At 46.0% G+C, this 20,993-nt stretch overlaps 2 protein-coding genes and 2 long non-coding RNA genes across 4 annotated transcripts; 1 reads left to right on the top strand and 3 right to left on the bottom strand.

The window, feature by feature from the left end:
• Positions 1–120: 120 nt before the first annotated feature.
• On the top strand, positions 121–1,647 carry LOC120654597. Its single transcript, XR_005667122.1, has 3 exons — positions 121–308; positions 737–930; positions 1,024–1,647. It is a non-coding gene; the product is annotated as an uncharacterized LOC120654597 (long non-coding RNA).
• A 57-nt stretch (positions 1,648–1,704) lies between these two features.
• On the bottom strand, positions 1,705–6,783 carry LOC120654596 (protein PTST, chloroplastic-like). Its single transcript, XM_039932168.1, has 9 exons — positions 6,557–6,783; positions 5,950–5,987; positions 5,446–5,752; positions 3,345–3,434; positions 2,969–3,037; positions 2,399–2,504; positions 2,226–2,314; positions 2,048–2,160; positions 1,705–1,969 (listed from the first exon to the last, which is right to left on the bottom strand). The coding sequence occupies exons 2-9, from the start codon at positions 5,976–5,978 to the stop codon at positions 1,867–1,869; spliced, it is 906 nt and encodes a 301-aa protein (XP_039788102.1). The 5' UTR covers positions 5,979–5,987; positions 6,557–6,783; the 3' UTR covers positions 1,705–1,866.
• A 7,543-nt stretch (positions 6,784–14,326) lies between these two features.
• Positions 14,327–16,241, bottom strand: LOC120653902. Its single transcript, XM_039931574.1, has 3 exons — positions 16,144–16,241; positions 15,189–15,633; positions 14,327–15,077 (listed from the first exon to the last, which is right to left on the bottom strand). The coding sequence occupies exons 1-3, from the start codon at positions 16,149–16,151 to the stop codon at positions 14,994–14,996; spliced, it is 537 nt and encodes a 178-aa protein (XP_039787508.1). The 5' UTR covers positions 16,152–16,241; the 3' UTR covers positions 14,327–14,993.
• A 3,757-nt stretch (positions 16,242–19,998) lies between these two features.
• Positions 19,999–20,770, bottom strand: LOC120654594. Its single transcript, XR_005667121.1, has 2 exons — positions 20,494–20,770; positions 19,999–20,331 (listed from the first exon to the last, which is right to left on the bottom strand). It is a non-coding gene; the product is annotated as an uncharacterized LOC120654594 (long non-coding RNA).
• Positions 20,771–20,993: the final 223 nt, after the last annotated feature.

Below are 20,993 nucleotides of genomic sequence, written 5' to 3'. Positions count from 1 at the left end.
TACTACGACTTCTTAAAATTGGATTTCACGTTGAAATCCATGCCATTGAGTGACATGATTTTGAACATAAAACTCAATTTCATGGAGTTGTGGTGGCATGAATCGAATTTTCCCTTAAAAAAGAACTGACATGTGGGGCCTGTATACTAATTTGTTGCGTGCTGGTAAAAAAAGGTAAGGAAAACCCTGCCCATACTCGTTCTCCCCTCTGAAGCCTCGACGTCTGGCGGCGGCGGCTCTCCCAGTGATTCGGCGATCAACGAACAATCGACGAGCGGAGGCGCGTGGAACCGGCGACGAGCTCACGGGTTATTACTCGCCATACCCCTATCGCGTTCAGTGATGAATGGTTTCTTCTTCCTCTTCTTTTTGGGGGTAGGCAGGGCAAGATGCGAAAGCGTTAATCTGTTCTTCAATTGATTGTTTCGGTCTGTTGGGAAAATCTTAAACTAGCATATATAGTTTCATCTTTATCTGTGAGTTTTCTTCTCTTTGTTAAACTGGTCCAGGACCTGGTGGTCCTGAATTGCGAACGAGAGCCCAGACCCATTTGCCTCGGATTTCCCCAGTCATCCAATGTTTTTTTGATCGTGGATTTCGTTTCAATTTACGAGTTTCGATCATCAAACATATAGTTTGCAAATTTACATACATTGTTTGATCTTCCAATTAACATAGATCATGGTCCTACTCGTAATTCACAACTCATGATATCGATTTTATTTGCTGGCATAAGATGGAGAGATCACGGGAAGAACAGAAGTTGGGAAACAAAGGCAAGCTCACTTGGCGGCGCGGTTTGAAGCCAGAGCGTTTCAAGCACAGGCAAGACCCGGAATTCTTCGCCGGAGTATGCAAGATGGCGACGCAGGCCATCAGCGAATTCTACGCTCGAGGAAGCACAACCATGTTGCTTCAGATGATGTACAGGTTGATCATCTTCACCTCTCTGCCCCCATTCTTCTTTTCCTTCTGTCTTCCCAGTTGATCATAATAGGATGAATTTCTGTTGAGCTGACACAGGAACAGTTACTACATGGTCCTCTATTAGAAGGGTGCCGAGCTGTACTCGGCGATGGAGACCGCCATGGCCTCGGAAGTTCAGAACCTCTGGAGGGCTCTGAACGACGCCGCTCCGGCGGACGGCGGCGCCGCGTTCTTGCAGGAGCTGCTGGCCAGGTGGAATCAGCACCTCGAGGCCGTCATGATGACCCGGGACATGTTGCTGTACATGGACTGGACATTCGTCCGAACCAATCGCAAGACGCCCATTCAGGAGCTAGGGCTCCGCTTGTGGCGCGACCACCTGACCAGATCCGACAAGGTCCGGGAGAGCCTCATCGAGGTGGTGAAGCAAAGAGGAGGTGAGGACGAACTGGTGGCTGCTGTGAGCAAGATGCTGACAGAGCTTGGCCCTTACGTTCCGGGCCTTTTCTTTGAAAGGGTATAGCTTTTGTTAGCTTAATCAGAAGAGTGGATTGTGCCATATATACTAGTATGAAACTAGTGCTAAATGAAGGGCATCAGAAAGGATGTTATTGAAAAAAGAAAAGGATGAAAAATAGGGTCCTATTCCTATAGTACTAATAATCAGGGAACTTTTCTTGACATGGTGAAAGTTTTGTCTTTGTGCTATGAGATTTGTTACTTGGTTATGCTCAAGGTAACGTTGAATATAAACCACTAGATATGAAAAGGAAAGCATGCATCTGGACTCTGGAGGCTTGCATTTCACAAAACATTTGAGTTCTGTGACGCAACCGCACGGTAGCAACATATTACAGGGGAAGGAAGGAAAGTTGATACACTTCGGCATTGTTTCTGATCTACCGAATTACTAAGATGCTACTAGAAGAGAAAATTCTGCTACTCCACGACAAGAATATTGTTCTGCATCATTCCCTCGCCAGCCATGGGGTATTCAGGTGACAATCTCCACTCCCCATCAACCAAGAACTTGATCTCATACCTTCACGGGGCACGCAATGAGTATATTTACGTGAAGAGACGAACAGTTCAGAATGGAAAAAAAACTGATAAAACTAACCTTCCAGGTCTTAGCTTCAGAGTTGCAGAGAATCTTCCATAGTCACCTGAATACTCCATGGACATTGTCTCACCTTGGGACCACCCATCGAATGAGCCCATAATTTGCACATTCTGATGTGGAAACATACATCAGCAGACTTGTAAGAACTAAAGGGATAACGAGTCAAAATGTTTACCTCAGCCATGCCAACCCAGTATACAGAAATTTCCTGGGGCTTTAAAGAGTCAACATCCTTTACCTGTTCCATAATTTTACCATGAACAGCTGCAGGGAGCAAATATAATTTGTCACCAAATTTTCAGATGTTGATTCAACTGGAAGCATTGCATGCTCCTTGCTATAACTTACCCTCTAATCTGGAGAGAAGAAGAGATTGAATATATTTTCCATTTATCTTCCTAGACCTTAACGGAACATCAAAATTAGCAATCTCTTCAGCTAGGCCAACCAGAGCCTGTTGACACCAATGAAAGAGTAGATGTAAAGAAGTAATAAACACTTGCTTGAGTAAAAACATAATCAATTATGTTCATCCCCTATACCTTGATTAAAGAAAATATTACTTTAAGCCCAATCCTAATGACAAACATAGGATATTACAATATTCTCCTCCCAATTAGTGGCAACAACAGCAAATATTACTTGATTATGATATAATTATGGAGAATATTTCTACATCACAAACAGATTATCATACAGAAGCTAAAGAAATGAGGGAAGCTGACTGATCATCCAAAAAAAAACATTAGTAGATTTTCTTGTGATGATCAGGAACAATGTAGTTTTGCTAACATTCAAACATACAGCAGACAAATAGCAGGGCCCACAATTTTTCCCCCTAAAAGTATACAACTTGATGCATACAGAATTAAATATCAAGTGCAATCATTAAAAGAAGAAAAGGCTGTAAGAGCTAACCTGCAGTTCTAGTTCCAAAGCAGCAAGTTCACTTTTGAACATTATGACAGCATCATCCTTCAGTTGCAGCTGCAGAACATAAAATCAAGCTAGCATTATGCAAATTTGACATAGCTACTACTCTATATTCTTTCAATAATAACCATATCTAAATACATGATCAAAGCAAATCCGTTGTATCATGCAGACCACCTCATGATAGCAAACACAGTGACTGGATGCTCTGTTCACTAAATGTCTCAATGCTATTCAAAAGAGTAAGATACTGAGCAGCCATTACAGCAGCTTAGTATTTGGGAGACTAAAATGTAGGAAGAACACTGTTTACTGTGAAAATGCAATCTACTGAACTATTTGCAAGAGAACACCAAAAAACCTGTCTCTTGAGGAACCGGTTATATTGATTTGCTTCGCTGAGCCTTCTCAAAAGCTTACTTCGTTCTGAATCAGCCAAAAGAGACTTCAACTGCAAAATTACAAAAAAAAAAGGAGGCAGGAAAATTAGGTTTCACGATTTTCAAACTAAAAAAAAATAAATGTAACATCCTGGCCTTATTCTTTATCATCTGAAGTTACAAATTTTAATCCAATCTAACTGTAAGGATATTAGCTTAATCTAGATGGTGAGCCATGAATTGCACAATGATCTGACCAGGTCTAATAACTATTCCCTTACACAGTGACTTTTAAGTTAAATGTGTCAAACAGGGAAGAGACACATAGTCATAGGCATCATAGTGATGTAACTTTCTCTCATGTTAAAATGCTGCACATCAAGCCTCCAATTGACCAAATTCCACAAATAGAGAGTGGAATGTAAAAGATGTGCATGCAAGCAACAAGAAATAAATATAAGAATTTTATGCTTTAATCTTAATAGCAGCCTGAGCGTGATGCAACTGCAGCCTGGGGTGATCAAGGCAGTGAACAAGAAAAGAAGAGGGTTTCTGTGGGCCGGGGAGAAAGAGGCGTCTGGCGCGCGGTGCTTGGTCGCATGGGACGATGTGTGCCTGGACAAGGCCGCGGGTGGTCTCGGGGTCAAGGACCTGCAGACACAGAACACTTGCCTCATGCTGAAACTACTTCATAGATTGCACACTGCGACCACCTCCTCCTGGGCACGCTAGGCAAGGGAGCGAGTTTGCATGGCCACAATGGAAGGGAGCATAGAAGGGGAACACTGGATTGCGTTGAGAGCACTACTGCCACTATATAGAGCCATCACCACCTGCAGCGTTGTCAGTGGGAGGGACACGTCGTTTTGGTCAGATGCTTGGCTCGGGGAGGACGATCTTGCCACTAGGTTCCCGGTGCTGTTCAGCCATGTGAAGAATGCAGAAGCAAGCGTCCGGGACGTGGTGGAAGCAGGCGTGGAGCCATGCCTAGTGCCTAGGCTCACGCCACAGGCGAGGAACTCAGGGAATTGCAGGCGGCACTCTCGCAGGTTACCTTGCAGGAAGGAGGAGACCAACGCTACTGCCCTATGGCGGATGAGAATAATAAGTTGCTAAGTAAGCCTCTGTATCAAGTATTGAGGGCGCGCAGTGACAACATGGACGCCCGCGCGGCTTTTGTCTGGGAAAGTAGAGCACCTCCCCGTGTTCAATTCTTCGGATGGCTTGTCAACAGAAGCCGACTCCAATGCCGGGCCAACCTAGCCAGAAGGAAGATTGTGCCTGATGATAGATGTGAGGTCTGTGGAGAATCAACTGAAACTACCGCCCATATACTATTGCAATGCGAGTTTGCAGCCCGCTTTTGGGAAGAACTGGGAATGGACATCTCATCGAGCGACACAGATAGCGTGCTTCTGCGGATCTCTCGACCACAGGCGATGCCAGAGAAGCACTTCAGTACCTTCATCTTGCTGTGCTGTTGGGAGCTGTGGAAACGCCGCAACAATGTGGTGTTTCGGGGAGAAAGAGCGACGATTCAAGAGACGCTGAGGGCCTGCCGAGCAGATGTAGAGCTATGGAAACATAGACTACGCCAAGAAGACCGCTGGGTAGTGGCGGCCTGGTGCGCGAGGCTGCATAATGGCTAGATAAGCTAAAAAACGTGTTTGGTGTTGGAGTTGAGTGGGTGACACTTTTGGCAAGTGTTCGCCAACTGTAAAACTTTCTTGAATTCAGCCATTTGGGGCAATTTGGCAATACAATCAGGTGGGGATCCTCTCCCCCCCGTTGACAGTCAAAAAAAAAATCTTAATAGCAGAAACAAATATCTAGTATAACCATCTGAGGTGGTAGAAGAAAATTCTGGATTGATCAGAAATGAAAATTTGTCTGTTTTCAGTACTATGGTGTATATCTGGTGGTGGTGTGCGTGTTCGTGTGTGTGTGCGCTCGTGCGCGTGTGTTTGTAGTCTATGCACATTTCTTCTTCTGAATGCAATGATGCGGATCTCCTGTGTATACCATGTTGTACAATTGCGACTGCATAAGTGAAACACCATAACACTTGAGTTCAACAGATACCTCATCAGAACTCAGCTTTTGTGAAAGCAGATTTTCAGGTGCATCACCATCAGCAGTCTGGTCCGATGAAGATGATGTTGAGTCGGAGGGTGCAGGGCCATCTTCTAAGTTCAAACTTGCCGCAAAGGATCTCCAGCGTGAACGTCTTCCAATAATTGGGCTCATGGGATATGCGATAGCAGTGAACTTATGCCGTTGACTGAAGTTTGTCAAACTGGGGGCATAGCAGCAAATCCTTCTGGGAACCCATTGGTTCTCAGATGCCAACTTACTTGAACATACGAAGTTGTGCTCTTTTCCCACATTTCTTCAGCAAGAAAATTATGGCATGTTAAAATTAACGGGAAAGAAAAAAATGGAACCATGTTATCAGGTTCAATGCACATGTAGTCCAGAAAGATGTGAATGTACTACTTTGCCAAATTTAGATGAGGTAAAGGGGACCTGAAAATAAAAAATCTGGTAAAGAAACATTCAAACAACAGGATCACAGGAGCAGCTTACCTTGCAAAACTTGTTGTTAAGCATTCCATAACGTTGCCCTGACAAAGAGCAAGAAAGATAACTTCTTAAGAGATGGTCAGATGGATATATAGTTTCCGGTAAAAAAACACACCGCGACATTACACAAGAGGAACACAATTCTCTGGTTATGCGCAACTTTGTATGCGAAAATATGAGCTGACGAAACTTGAAAATATCTAAGCATCCAACATCATGCGAATACTAACTTAAGTCCTTGCACTGCCATCGGGTCCTCATGTACAGCACTGGAGGCACCATTCTGATGGCCGAAAATGCTACTGATGCTTGACACCAATACATAAACCTCAACGACTAGGCCAATTGAATAGACCATCAGCATTATAAATTCCAAAAAACAGTGACTAGCATGAGCTCCGCGGCAATTGCAGAAGGAATTGTAAACCTGAATGATTAAGTGAACGGGAAACAAACTAAATGTGACAGCTTGCCCCCAACCGTAACCGAAAACTAGCTAAAAGGGTAAAAAAAATCAAACCCAACTGGAATCCAGTACAACTAGCCAACATGCCGCTTCAATCAGCTAGAACAACTTCGGATGGGACTCGAACGAACTACGAAGACGTACCTGAAACCACCGCCGCGAATGCGAGATGCAAGGGGGGCGGCCTGGAGCCTGGAGCCCTGGATGCCGGACGCGGAGTGAGGGGAGCTGGGGAGGGGAGGGCCTAGCTGGGGCGGAGGGAGAGGACGCGGCCGGGGGAGGCGAGGAGCTCGTGGCCGTCGGCGCGGTCGTCGCCGTTCGCGGCCACAATTTTCGGCTGCTGCTTTCGCCTGAAGCCCTGAACGACGGGACAGCAGCGGCCTGTGGGTTGGTTGGTTTCACTGCCTCAGGCTGGTGGGCCCGCGGTGTCGGTGAGAGGAGGCTGAAATGGGCACGCTAGATTGTACACGTGCGCTTACCCTTTTTCTTTGTCCTTGATGTGATGGCGTGTGCGCCTTCGATTTTTTTCGTAGCTCTAAAAAAAGATTCTCAAAAGCCAAGCATGGGTTTCGTTTTCGTTCCATTGGAAGGAAAATCATGGGGTCATTGGGATGCAAAGCAGAAGACTTTCAGGCTGTTCGGCTGATCAATCTCGGTTTATTTCTTCTCATATAATACTATTTATTCTGCCAGCCGAGTACTTTTCACTTTGTTGAGGTCGATCAAATCAAATTACACAAGAAAACTTGAGTAATGGCAAGCACGCATTATTTTGCCGCTCACTTGTCACTTTTGTTGTACCATGAAACACGAGGGTCTGTTTGATAGGACTCCAAAACAGGATCTAAAACGGGCTCCAGCTGGAGCCCTGCCAAACAATTTATTTTGGAGCAACTCCAGGCAAGGAGCTGCACTTGGAGCCCCTTCCGGCTTCAACTAGAGAGGTGGAGCAACGAAACGTGGCTCCAAACGGCTCCATGAGTAGACACCAATATAAGAAACTGTTTTGCTAAATATTTTTCAAAACGACTTCAGCTCCACCAGAGAAGCCGCTCCACTAGAGGAACCAGAGCTGGAGCTATTTTTAGAGGAGCCGGAACCCTGCCAAACAGACCCGATGTTATACGTGCAAGTACAGTGGTGGAACGTGAGCTAAATTAAGTGGGCAATTTTAAATGGCAGTGTGAAGTTTATAAAAAAACTAAGTAGGGAGCACTCTTGCATATGTGCATGCCATTGTGCAAGTGTAATCGTGTAGGTAAAATCTATGTATTTAGAAAATTAAAAAATAGAGTAGGGAAAATATATTTGGGAAATTATGCCGACCCACGAAAAGTTTTTTTGCTTTTGTCTTTTCTTTTACGGCAAACATTGGGGCACAAAACTTTTTCAGCCTATCTTGTTTGGTTTGTAGCGTGCTAGTGAATAATGACATTTTGACCGTTAATTACGGTGTCAAACAAAGTCAGTTTACAAAAACCAACTTCAGAACCCCGCGTTAGTGACCCTGAAGAATCTAATAAGGCCTTTGACCGCGCGATTAGAGAATGGTTACTGTAGCATCAATGTAGCAAATCATCGATTAATTACCGTCATTAGATTCGTCGCAAAAAAATATACTCATCCCTGAAAAATTTTTGCAAATAGACTTCATTTAGTACACCATGCATGCGAGATTCTTTTCTCCTTGCATGGGTTAGGATACATTGGCTGTGTTTAAATCCGCAAAAAGTGGTAAAAAGGGTCACATTGGATACTGTAGCATTTTTTGTTTGTTTGTGGTAAATATTGTTCTATCATAGGCTAACTATGCTCAAAAGATTCGTCTCACAACGTACATCAAAACTATGCAATTAATTTTTTTTATTTATCTATATTTAGTACTTCATGTATGAGGCAAAAGATTTGATATGATAGATAAATAGTAAAGTTGGAGAGAGATTTTACAACTAAACACAGCGTGCTGTAAAACCAAACAAGGCCTCGTGGGTTGCGTTTGGTTCACACACATGTCGCATCGCATCCAGCACAAACTGGAAACTGCATACTCCAGCTACGCATCAATGCTGACGCTTGCTTGCACTCATGCTCATTCCGATCTTGTAAGTAAAGTAAGGGTTATCACTTTTGCATTCTGTGTTTTTGTTAGAAAATTTTCAATATTTGAAGTATTAAATATAGACTAATTACAAAATTAATTACAGATTTTGTCTGTAAACTATGAGGCGAATCTAATGAGCATAATTAATCCATCATCGGAGCATGTTAATGTAGCATTACTGTAGTAATTTAGTGCCTAATCGCGTCCTAATTAGACTCGTTAGATTCGTCTCGCGATTTACAATCCATTTTTATAATATGATTTATTTTTCGAATATATTTAGTACACCATACAAACGATTTACAAAATTTTTATGTTTTGCCTTTCCGGCATCTAAACACAGCCTAAAGACAAGCTCTCATCAGAATACAAAATGAAATGCCGGCTGGCCACACTGAACGCATTGGAAGCCAGCACAAACCAACGGTCGCTAGTAGGTGCTGACAGGCGATGGATAGATTGGCAGTACAATATCCCTGACTTCCAAATTAACCAGAAGAGCTCAGCTGTACATCTTAAAATAAAACTGGTGCAGCTGGAAGCATGGTGGGACAGAAAAATTCAAAAGCGAGAAACATCCGTCCCAATTTGGCCTCGCGGTGACGGGAAGGAAATGGCTCCGTATGCGAATTTCCTCATAAGATAAAGTGGGTAGTAATGCAAGATGCCTGTTGGACACATTTTGCCCCTACTTGAAGCTTAGCTCACCCATATCAGAATATCAGTGAGCATCAAATTAATAAAGTGAGTGGCACAAGGGGACCGATGAAGAGAAGGGAGCTCTTTCTCAAATGTTCTTTCAGCAGACCATATTAGGTTTGTCCTAAGTTAAATTTATTCAACTTTGACCGAATTTATAGAGAACAATAATAATATTTACAATATCAAATTTATTTTATTAAATCCACTATGAAATATATATTGACAGTGCATATATTGGGTATATAGTACTAATTGGTATAGTATTGGAATGTCTATTGATGTCAAATTGTGCATCAGCTACTTTAATCCGGTTATCTCTTATTAACTAGGGTACTGATTTCTGTTGTGTCTACCATTTTGTTCCAGGTTTCGTGCTTCTGGCCGCTTCACCCATGGCCGGTCGCGTCGACAAGGTGGTCCTGGAACCCAAAATATGTCATTTGCCAGGGGCTTCAGCTCCGGAGATTCCTCCAAAAGCCAGACCCTACCTGTTCTAGAGCAAGCAAGGTTGGTCTTGTACTAGTTTATGCTAGGCTTCTCTCTATCTAGGATGTCGAATTTTTATCTTATTTGCTGAACGATGAATATGAGTTGATGGAATTTCCGATAGTATATTGGGTGATGTAGTGGTGTTGCTCAGGCATATACATACATGTAGACTAGAATCAGCTTAGATCACACAATAATAGGACATCGACTTCTCCCATTGTGAAATACTTTAAAATTTGACAAAGATTAACATCTCGACTGTCTAGTAAACTAAAAATCATGAACTGTAAAAGATCATGAAAAAATCGGATATATGATCAAGATAACTTTCTAATTATGTTTTAATAAGACTAGGGCCTCTTTGGTTCTTAGCCACCATTGACACACTTTGCCACAATTTCTGCGGCAGATGTTTGTTTCATTACCACAGTTTGACTTGCCACAGTTTTTCAACCTGTGTCCCCACATTTCATTCTCTCAATTCTTTGCCAAACTTTGCCTAAGTTGTGTTCTGCACCACACTTTAGCTAAGGTTTGGCAAGAGGTGTGGTAATGTGTGGTAATCAACCAAACATGTCCTAAGATGTGGGTAGCCTTATTTACTTTAATCCAGTTATCTCTTGTTAACATAGGGATCTGGTTGTGTCTAACGTTTTGTTCCAGATTCTTCACTCCTGAAGACTGTAAACATTCCAGTTGGCTCGAGCTTGTCCCTTTCTTGAAGAGCCATCTCGGATATCCACATGAACCCGTTTCTACATACCAACACACACATGTAAAGAAGCCGCTTATGCTCTCAGGTGCTTGTAGAATTATGTGGCGATCATTGTTTGAGTTGGTCTATTGCAATAAATTGAGAGGGTATGACATAGTGAAGACATTGTCCGAAGACAACCAGAAGGTATCAAGAATCTATGGGACTGTTGCTCTCATAGATCTCGAAAAAGCTGATTCATTTGATGGGTCAAAGCCATTTATGGGATACGAAGTAGTAAAGAAGTTATTTGACAGAGGGATGATGAATGTCTATGGGATGGCTATATATGAGCTATTTTTTACTCACCACTTCCTGTCAACCCTTGAGGATCCTTTGATGATAGGCTTTATTTGTATCATGCCGCTTTGTTACCACAACTGGGAAGGGCATTGTTGAGTATAAGACTCAACTCTATCTCCATGGATGAGGTTAACCTAAGGGGTTCTTGTGCAAAAAAGGGGAGATCCACCCTGCTATGGTGAACTTGCCATACACCAGTTCTGATCCGAGCAAGGAGGAGAGAGATGTGGTTGGGAACCGAGGTGGTCCTAATACCCACTAAGCTGAGCACCTACACCGATGACACAACAACTCACTCTAGAGTCGGTTAGTCTTTTCAATTTCTAGATACTTATAGTGTATAAGGTCCTTTTAGCGGTAGAGCCGCTTTTCTCGCTTCCGGGTGGCAGAGCCTACCAACAGATGAAGCTGGCTTCCGGGAGGCAGAGCCTTCCTACGATGAAGGCTAGATCCTATGTGATCCCGGAGGGCAGAGTCAACCTACGATAGATTACAACTTATACACTAAGTACTTAGAAACTGGGAGACTAACACTTACAAAATAACACAATAGTATTACACAAGGGTACACAACACACCCACAATAGTATTACATAAGGGTACACAACACACCCACAATAGTATTACACAAGGGTACACAACACACCCTCTCTTTGTGGCTAACCTAGCACTCACCCTTCCCACTACTTCCTAGCACCACACATCTATCATGCTCATGAAATGAATGGCATGGCAAGAGAGGGGGGCTATTTATAGGCAAGGGGGAACCATGAGGTTGTGACAAGTGCCCCCTCATTCTAGAAATTTCATAGATATTACAATATTATTTAATTTATTTTATTACCAAATCTAGACTACTCCATGGTAAATATTTTGTTCTTGCATAGTGTGGATCATTCTAGAAGATTGCCTTGCCTTCTTTCAACACTCCCCCTCAAGGCAAACTTCTTTTCAATGTTGTCCTGCTGACCATGCCGAGTGCCTCTCGAAACTTCTCGAACTTTGCTTTGTTGAGACTTTTTGTGAGTATGTCGGCAGTCTGCTCCTCTGTCTTGGTAGGCACCATTATGATCTCACCCTCAAGGACATTTTCTTTGGTATTCTGTTGGCTAGTGAAGATCCTCCATCAACTGCTTGAGCCAGATGCTTTCTTGTGCTGCCATTGCTGCTGATCGATACTCTGCTTCGGTACAGGATAATGCCACAGTTGGTTGTCTCTTACTGCACCATTATATAGCTCCAGATCCAATACTGAAGAAGTATCCTGTAGTTGATTGTCGTGTGCCACAATCTCCAGCATAGTCGACATTACAGTATCCAATCACCTGGCAATCATTTGTCTTCTTGTATAGAATACCAAAATTGATGGTGCCTTTAACATACCTGAGAATACGCCTGACTGCTTAAAGTGAGGCTCCTTAGGATTGCTCATGTATCGACTAACCACTCCAACCACCACTACTACAAAAACGATTTGTAGGAACGCCCCGATTTTTTTCAGGGGCGGACCAAAATTCCACTCATTGCTACAAATAGAGTGGGGTTACTGTAGCATCTGACCCGTCCCTAAAAAAGTATTTTTAGGGGCAGATCGCCTCCTCGCCCGCTCCTAAAAATGAGCGGTTCATGGCTTCACCCGCCCCTAATTTTAGGGGCGGGTGACGCCATGAACCGCCCCTAAAAATGATGGCATTTGTTGTTGCGGGTCATGGCTTCACCCGTTCCTACAAATCCATTTTTAGGGGCGGGTGATGGTATGACCCACCCCTACAAATGGTTCCACGCAAAAAAATTCATAACTTTTTCATATGATCTCGGATGAAGTCAAACTTTGTAGTTTCCACAATCTTAATCATAACTATAACTATATATTATCTCATATAACTCAAGTTCTCTAATAGCTATAACTATATATTATCTCATATAACTCAAATCATACTTTGTAGTTTCCGCAATCTTAATCTTTATATACACTGAATATACTTGGTATATTTTTTTTATGTTTCTATTGTTCACAATAATCATAGTGCTGAAGTTTCACATTTTTTAATTTGTTTTGCTATATGTAAACAATTAAATAAATTTTTAGATAAAATTGAAAAATATTTTTAGGGGCAGATAGTGGCATCATCCGACGGGTGATGGCGTCACCCGCCTCTACAAATTAATTTCAGAATTAATATAAAACAATAGCATACCCTGAAGAGTCACAAGTGACTGTGTAGTGCGGTGGTAAGGAAGGTACGCGTGAGTCTTGAGGTAGGCGGTTCGAATCCCGATTTACGCAAGTGGTGTGCATATCTCGTCAAAAAAAATTGTAACTTGTTAGGAGAGGGGCTTGTGGTGGTGGCCAATTAGTAGGGATATTTTTTCTTTTTTATTTTGTCGTTTTCGAGTTTTTTCTATATTTTTCATGTTCTGGAAAATGATTTGTAGGGGCGGGTGAGCCCATGACCTGTCCCTACAAATCATTTGTAGCGGCGGTCATATTACCCGTCCCTACAAATCCGATTTTTAACTGCGAAAACTAGAGGCGGGTATCACGTCTGCCCCTAAAAATAGGTTTTTACTCGCTTCTAAAAGTCATTTTTATAGTACACTAAGGCCCCGTTTGGGAGGGCTTCGGCTCTTTCAAAAACAGCTCCGGCTCTGGCTCCTCAGATGGAGCGGCTTTTCTGGTGGAGTTGGAGCCGTTTTAGAAAATGTTTGGCAAAACAGCTTCACTTGTTAGATTGATGTGTAAGCCGCGTGAAGCCACGATTTCATGGCTTCACCTTGCCTGTGTAAGCTGCTGATGGCTTCAGAACCGTGAAGCCGGTCACAAAACAAACGTTTGGGAGGACTTCACCTGAAGTCGCTCGTGAAGCCGCCCCAAGAGCCGTGCCAAACGGGGCCTAACCTCTATCCCCACGCTAGATTGTACACGTGCGCTTTCACGCTACCCCTTTTCTTTGTCCTTGATGTGATGGCGTGTACACAATCGATTTTTTTCGCAGCTCTCAAAAAAGATTCTCAAAAGGGAAAAGAAAAAGAGCAAAGCCAAGCTTGGGTCTCTCATGGGATGCAAAGCAAAAGACTTTCCCAAGATCGATCAAATCAAACCACACAAGCAAACTCGAGTAATGGTAAGCACGCATATATAGTTTTATCGCTCACATCTCACTTAGTTGTACCATGAAACACGATATTATGCGTGCAAGTGTAACCGTGTCCAGCGGACCTGTCACGGTAGCAGCTCAATCATGGTTCCGAAAATACATGGAAACCACGCACGTAGACATGTCATAGGTCGTATTGCATGAGTCATGGTGAATCCTCGCGCGTGAAGCAATTTCCTTACCATGCTGGCGCAATCACTCCCCTTATTCAAAATTATAGGACGTTTTGATTTCTGTAGACATATAACTTTTAATATGTAGCTAGACATAGTTCAATCTAGATACATAAAAAAAATTTATTTATTTAGAAAAAAATAAAAATAGAATATGGGAAATATTTGGAAAATTGTTCTGATCACGAAAAGCCTTTTTGCTTTTGTCTTTTTAAGAAGAAAACATGGGGCACAAAACTTTTTCAGCCTATTAAACTACGCAAGAAAAATCAAGTAATTCATATCTCGTGCAATCCACTCTTGGGTTGCGTTTGGTTCACACACATGAAAAGTTCATGTCGCATCCAGCACAAACTGCATACCCTCCAGCTGCACATCAATGCTGACGCTTAGCTTGCTTGCCCTCGTGCTCATTCCGATCTTGTAAGTAAAGACAGGCACTCATCAGAGTTCAGACACACACAAATGAATGGTTCACCTGACCACACTGAACGCAGTGGAAGGCAGCAGAAACCAACGGTCGCTGTTACCTGCTGGCAGGCGATGGATAGGTTGACAGTGCAGCTGTACAAGAACAGAGAGACTGCATGCAGTACAAGATCCCTGACTTCCAAATCACCAGATAGAAGAGCTCAGCTGAGTACGATAAAAATGGTGGAGCTGAAAGCATGGTGGGACGGAAGAATTCGAAAACGAAAACAACCGTCCCAACAAGGCAAGACATTGGTCTTTGTTGCCTCTGCCCCTGACTGAATCACTCCAGGTCTTCTTCAGGATGATCGTACCCCGTACGGCCGCAAGAACTTCACACTCACTCTACCAAGTACCAAGTATACATCCACCCTCTATTTTAGAGGAGGTACATCCAATCTTGGCGATGAAGATGCAGCTGAGAGCACAGTCATTTATCTTGCAGGTTGGCGGCGAAGGCGCCTTTCGGCGACTTCTCGGCGCCCCAATGCTGACGCTTCGGGGTGCCATTTTCCTGACACACGGGTTCAGCAGAATGACCATACAAGCTCGATCAGGGAAAGAAGATCATCACAGGAAGCACCATACCCATCAACTTCACTCATGATTAGGCCGGATCACCTACCAAGTGAGAAAGCATGTCGATGGTGAGATCCACGTCCAACTCCTGGAGCTTCAGCGCGTCGACGATGAAGTCGGCAGAGACATTGGGGAACATGTGGGAGAGATACGCCACCACGCTCGGGAGGTGGATGTCCGGATCGCTCCCCAAATATTCTGACGGATCGAGCAACGCGCTGTCAGCAGCGTCTCCATTCAAGGAGGACTCGCCGGAGATGTTGAGCTTCGCTAGGCTCTCGGCGTAGAAATCCAAGGAGAGCGAGTCCGGGAGGTCGTACTCGGCGGATCTGTCGGCGGTCTCGGTCTTGCCAGCTTCACCAGCTGATTGGTTCTCGGAGCAGGTCCTCTGATTCAAGCTGCTGCTTGAGCTGGTCATGGAGGAAGGCACGAACGGAGCAGCGTATGGATTCAGCTGAAAGCCCCAATCCATCTTTCGTGACTCAGCACACCTGTTACATGTGCATGGAAACATCAGTGCAAATTAATTTTCACGAACAAGAAGTCGTGGTTGTTAAAAAAAACCCCGACTGAACTCTGCAAAATTTTCATTCAAACAAACAAACAGAGTTCCTAATACATTAGTTTTCTTTTTTGAAATAAAACACATTGGTTTTCGTAAGGAAACACAGGCAGTCATGAGTGTCTCATCAGGCCCTAAAGGCCTAAAGTGAATTTGCTACACATGATCAAGCTTTGCATTCTCTTGTGCAATTCCTGACGCCACAAACCACAGACCAATCGTGACGAGATACGAGCCCGTGTCAGAAACTTAATTCATCAGAAGGGGAAAAAAATACAAGCACCTAGCTCAGGGCGACGCCGCAAACCACAGGCCAATCAAGCGAGGAGACTAGCTAGCTAATCGAACGCCACGCCGAGCGCCGCCGGCCGGCCGCTAGAAAGCGAGCAATGCAAGCGGCCGCCGACGAGCGCCGTACGCGAGAGGGAAACGGACGCACCTTGACATAACGGAGGTGCCGCGTCGTGGAGCGTGGGCGGCGGCGGCGCGGCGGGCTCGATTGCTTTGCTTCGTCGGGAAGGGGTCGTCGAGATCGAGGCCGACGAGGCGACGACGAGCTAATAAAGCATGGGGAGGTGGGCCCGCCCAGCGGGGGTGTGGCCTTCTTTGCATCGCGCTAAAATTTTAGCGCGCACGTTTCTCGAAAAAAAATCTCACATGCATCGTGTACTAAATGAAGTCTATTTGCAAAACAATTTCAAAAATGAGTGTAACTTTTCGCGACGAATCTAATGACAGTAATTAATCGATGATTTGCTACAGTAACCATCATTTAATCGCACAGTCAAAAGCCTCATTAGATTCTTCAGAGTCATTAACGCGGGGTTCTGAAATTGATTTTATAAACTGGCTTTATTTGACACTGTAATTAACGGTCAAATGTTACTATTCCTAGCGCGGCCTAGCATGTCCAACAAGGCCCGAAGGGGGGAAACGGAGGCCGCGGCGCCGTCTGGACGGCCGGAGATGGGTGGATGGACGGCTGGATGGCGTCGGCTCAAGCTGGCCTGCGGCTATTAATGGGGAGTGTTTTTCGAGGGGCGAACAGGGGGTGCGCGTGCCCTTTTTTAGCTGAAATGAAAATTAGCAAGCTCCACCATTTTTGGCCTCGCGGCAATGGGAAAGAAATCGCTCCATGTACCACTGGTTTGTCCCCAACAACTAGCTACACTGCCTAGCTTCAAGTCTGGCTCAAGACAAGACACCAACTGCAAGTTTTGCAAGTGGAGCACTGCACTGCAGCCATCTGTCAGCCACCATGCATTCACCTGCTGGTTTAGTTGAAAAATTAAATAAGCATTCATCAAGATCTAGATCAAGGGGATTCTAACTAGCAGATTAACAATAACACACACCAGGAAGCATAGTAGCTCGACCATTTATGGCTGTTGCTCTGCCAAAATCCCCATCAGCTTGTCTGAATATCTTCCTCTATGATGTCAAAGCAGCCTGCAAATTTGAATCTTTTCCAGCATATCTCTCAATGACATCTATAACTCCTGAAATAGTGAAATGATACTTCGATATAAGGCTATCATTACATTGGCTGGCCGGATTAAACCAGAAACCAGCTGCATGCAGATTTTTGTCAAGGTGTTTATCCCACCGAGCATCTATGCTTTGCATAACCTTTTCTAGTACTTTGTCAGCTACAGTCTTCCTTCTTTGAGACCTTTTCTCGATTTCCTCTTTTGCAGCATGCAAAGATGCAAACAGAAGTAGGCCTCTCGTCACTATCAACAATTCTAAGTACACGAATTAGAGGTTCTGATTTTTACAAACTATACCACATTCTTTCCAAAAGGATTGATCCATTACAAGACTAACAATTTCTTCTCCTTTTGCATCCTTTAAGCAGGATGCGGTTTTCCAATCTTTAGATACAACCATGGTATAGAGAGCATCCTTCTGCCTGTAGACACTTTGTAATGTAACAAAATTTGTGGCGAAGTGAGCTGGTGCTAAACAAGTATCTCCTTTTCCATTAGTGAATTTCCTCAGTAATAATGCGAGATGCATGTTGGACACATTTTTCTATTATTTCAAGCTTTACCCATATCAGTGAGCATCAAATTAGCACAAGGGGACCAATAAAGAGAAGGGAACTCTTCCTCAAATCTCTTTCCAGCAGACCACATATTAGGGACATTATCAGTTACAAAAGAGTAAAATGCATTGGGGGTCCTTAAACTAGTGAGGGTGTGTCAAGTAAGTCCACGAACTCCGAAAATGCAGATTCGGCCCCCTAATCTATTTAAGTGTGTCACTGGAAGTCCAAAACTCCTTTGACCGGGTCTGACCGCCTACCTGGCCTGCCACGTCGGTTCTCCTCACTCCCAGCCTCCTCTCTCTCCCACCCGCCCCCTCCCCTGTTCCGGCCTGCGGCCGTCCTCCTGGGGCGCCGCCCCTGCCCCCCGGCGGCTCCGCTCCCCTCCCGGCGCCGGGCAGCGAGGCTCCGCAGCGACGGGCGAGCGGGCGGCCGGCACGGACGGCGGACCCTCCTAGCGGCTCGGCGGCCTGCGCGCGCGCCATGGCGGCCGGCGAGATCGAGGCGAATGCGCCATGGCGGCCGGCTTCCCTCCTCCCTCCCCATCGCCTCCCTCCCTCTTCTCCATGCCGGCAAGCTCGGCCACGACGGTGGAGACCATGGCCGCAGTGGTGGAGGCCGCGCGAGATCTGAGAGGAGCGACCGCGGCGGGCCGACCGCGGTGCGGCGCAGTGGAGAGGAGCGGCCGCGGCTGGCCGACCGCGGTGCGGCGTGGCGGAGAGGAGCGGCCTCGTCGGGCACAGAGCTCGCGCGCGCGGACGAGGACGGCGGAGGCAAGCCGCAGAGGTGCGCGCACGAGCGGCCGGCCGGAGCGCCGCGGGCGGTGCGGAGGCGACGGTGGCTCGGCCTTCCCCTGCTCCAGCGGTGTCGACGTCGGGCACGTGGCGGCGCCGTGCGCGCGGTGTGCGTCGGCGGCGGCGGCCCCGGCGGCGGCGGACGCGGACGCCATGGCCGCAGCTCTACGCCGGGCACGGAGCTCGCGCGCGCGGATGAGGACGGCGGGGCGGCCGTCCAGCGGCATCCGGGCGTGGGAGGAGGCGTGGAGGAACTGCCGTAGGTGGGCCCCTCCTCCCTTGCCGGCGGCGGCCTCGTCCCTCGTCGAGCTCCGCCGGCCTCGCTCCTCGAGTAGCAAGTTGCGAGCTGGAGCAGGAGCGAAGCGGATCCACCGGCGGGGCGCAGAGCAAGCGGGGGTGGGGGCGCAGAGCTAGCGGCCCAAGACAGCGGGGGCGGTGCTCAGGGGCGGCCAGGGACGGCGGTGGCGGGGGTGGGGACGATGCTCGACGGTGGCTCGGGACGGCGAGGGTGGGGGCCGCGCTCGTGTGAGGGAGAGGGAGGGAGCTCCGCGGGGCGCGCGCGAGTGCCATGGCCCCGGGCTCGAGCTCGGAGCGCCGCCGCCATGGCCCCGCGCCCCGCCGGCGAGGGAGGGGGAGGGAGCTCCGCGGGGCGCGCACGGGCGCCATGGCCACGGGCCCGAGCTCGGAGCGCCGCCGTCGCCGCCGGACCTGCGCGGATCCGGCCGCTGGCGCCATCGTGGCCGGGAGGGGGAGAGGTGGGAGCAAGAGGGAGAGAGAGGCCACGTAGGACTGACGTGGCAAGCCACGTAGGCGGTCAGACCCGGTCAAAGGGGTTTTGGACCTCCAGTGACACACTTAAATAGATTAGGGGGTCGAATCTGCATTTTCGGAGTTCGTGGACCTATTTGACACACCCTCACTAGTTTAAGGACCCCCAGTGCATTTTACTCGTTACAAAATGAACAACATTTTCAAGGCCAACAAACCGCACAACTGATGCGAACAATCTGAATAGATATTCACCTGTTTTAGAACTATCAGTGGCATCAACAGACTTGAGCAAAACATACCTTGCGAACAGTACACCAAGAAATTGATGAGTGTTCATTTCTTATCAGAGTCTATCCATCAGCCATGTTAGTAGTCAGTATAACCAGTCTCTTTCTATATCTTGCGGTTAGGGGTGGTAAAGGACCTTAAAATTTAGCCTACATTATCTAAGGACCGGGCTCTAATCTTATACAATTGTGAGACAAAAATATATAAAGACTAAGTTGGATCGTGAAGAGACCATTAGGGCCATGATCTGTTCCCACCCTGGCTTGCGGTAACCCTCGAAATACTTCTTGGTTTATTCGACATTTTGTAGTAGTAAAGGACCACGACGGCGATAGCTACTTGACCCTTTGTAACCAGGACATAACTAGCAACTGCATAAATCATAGGCTGATGATACTTGGAAGTCGTTGCATGAAATGGAACAGATGCATCAATGAACCATTTGTTCAGTATGAAATCAACTCTGTTTCCTTGTCTTTTCATTCTGGAGCACAATTCAAATTTGTAGGTTGGTATCCTGGATTGGTGCTAGGCATGAAGAACTTCCCTACTTCCGGGGCATCTTTGCTTGAAGTTGCAGATTGTTTGGCCTTGGTATTTGCACGAGTACCGGGAGGTGGAATGCAAGCAACATCTGCAGATCGTTCTGCAGCTCCTTGTTGCTGTACACCAGGACCATATGGATTCTCTTCCTCCAATGCCTCTTCAAGGTTCAAGCTTTCTCTTCCTGTCATCATACACAACAATGAAACCATGACTGCTAGCCTTTGCTGCCCCTGAATCCAAATCCTAAATTCGCAATGCATCTAAATCTCATCGAAGGAAAACAAACACATCAACAAATTATCGTGGGGGAGGAGCCATAGGAGCAGGGAGCCTGGACCTTAACCTAGAGCCGATGCCGAGCCATCGAGGTCCGAGATCCAGATAATCTGAGAGAAAACGGCAGCGGCGGCTGTGCAGTGAGCCTGCCTAATTTCTGCATTTGGACCCTTCCATCGCTTAATTCCCATACTGCCCCTTAGTTCACAACAGCAAATGGAGCACATCGTGGGGTAATTTGTGTCCTTACTCAGACCCGCCCGGTTCAGTCAAACCGGTACCGGTTCACCTGCTCACACAAAAACTGGCCGATTCAACCGGTTCACACCAGTTCAATTGCTTGGCCGATCTTTTAGGCGAACCGAACCACTAAGCCTACCAGTTCACTGTTTTTCCGGTTCAATCAGTGCCTCGGTCTGGGATTTTTTCAGTGGTTTTGGTGCAAGCATAAGCAATTGTGCATGTGCATCCCACATTATTCTCACCAATATCGGTTTTACACCGCTTGTTGTATCCTGAGGGAGGTTTTAGATCGTGATTAACGCTGACATGGGATTCTGTAGATTA

Source organism: Panicum virgatum, chromosome 1N, assembly GCF_016808335.1.
Source record: "Panicum virgatum strain AP13 chromosome 1N, P.virgatum_v5, whole genome shotgun sequence".
Taxonomy (NCBI): Eukaryota; Viridiplantae; Streptophyta; class Magnoliopsida; order Poales; family Poaceae; genus Panicum; species Panicum virgatum.
The sequence above is the reverse complement of the archived record's forward strand: the minus strand, read 5'-3'. Positions and strand labels throughout refer to the sequence as shown.

Coding starts and splice junctions, on each gene's coding strand:
- LOC120654596 (XM_039932168.1), bottom strand. CDS start 5,978: ATGGAATGCTTAACAACAAGTTTTGCAAG. Junction 2,505..2,968: donor CTTTGGAACTAGAACTGCAG/GTTAGCTCTTAC, acceptor TGGTGTCAACAG/GCTCTGGTTGGCCTAGCTGA. Junction 1,970..2,047: donor CTGAAGCTAAGACCTGGAAG/GTTAGTTTTATC, acceptor TGCCCCGTGAAG/GTATGAGATCAAGTTCTTGG.
- LOC120653902 (XM_039931574.1), bottom strand. Junction 15,078..15,188: donor TCGACATGCTTTCTCACTTG/GTAGGTGATCCG, acceptor CCCGTGTGTCAG/GAAAATGGCACCCCGAAGCG.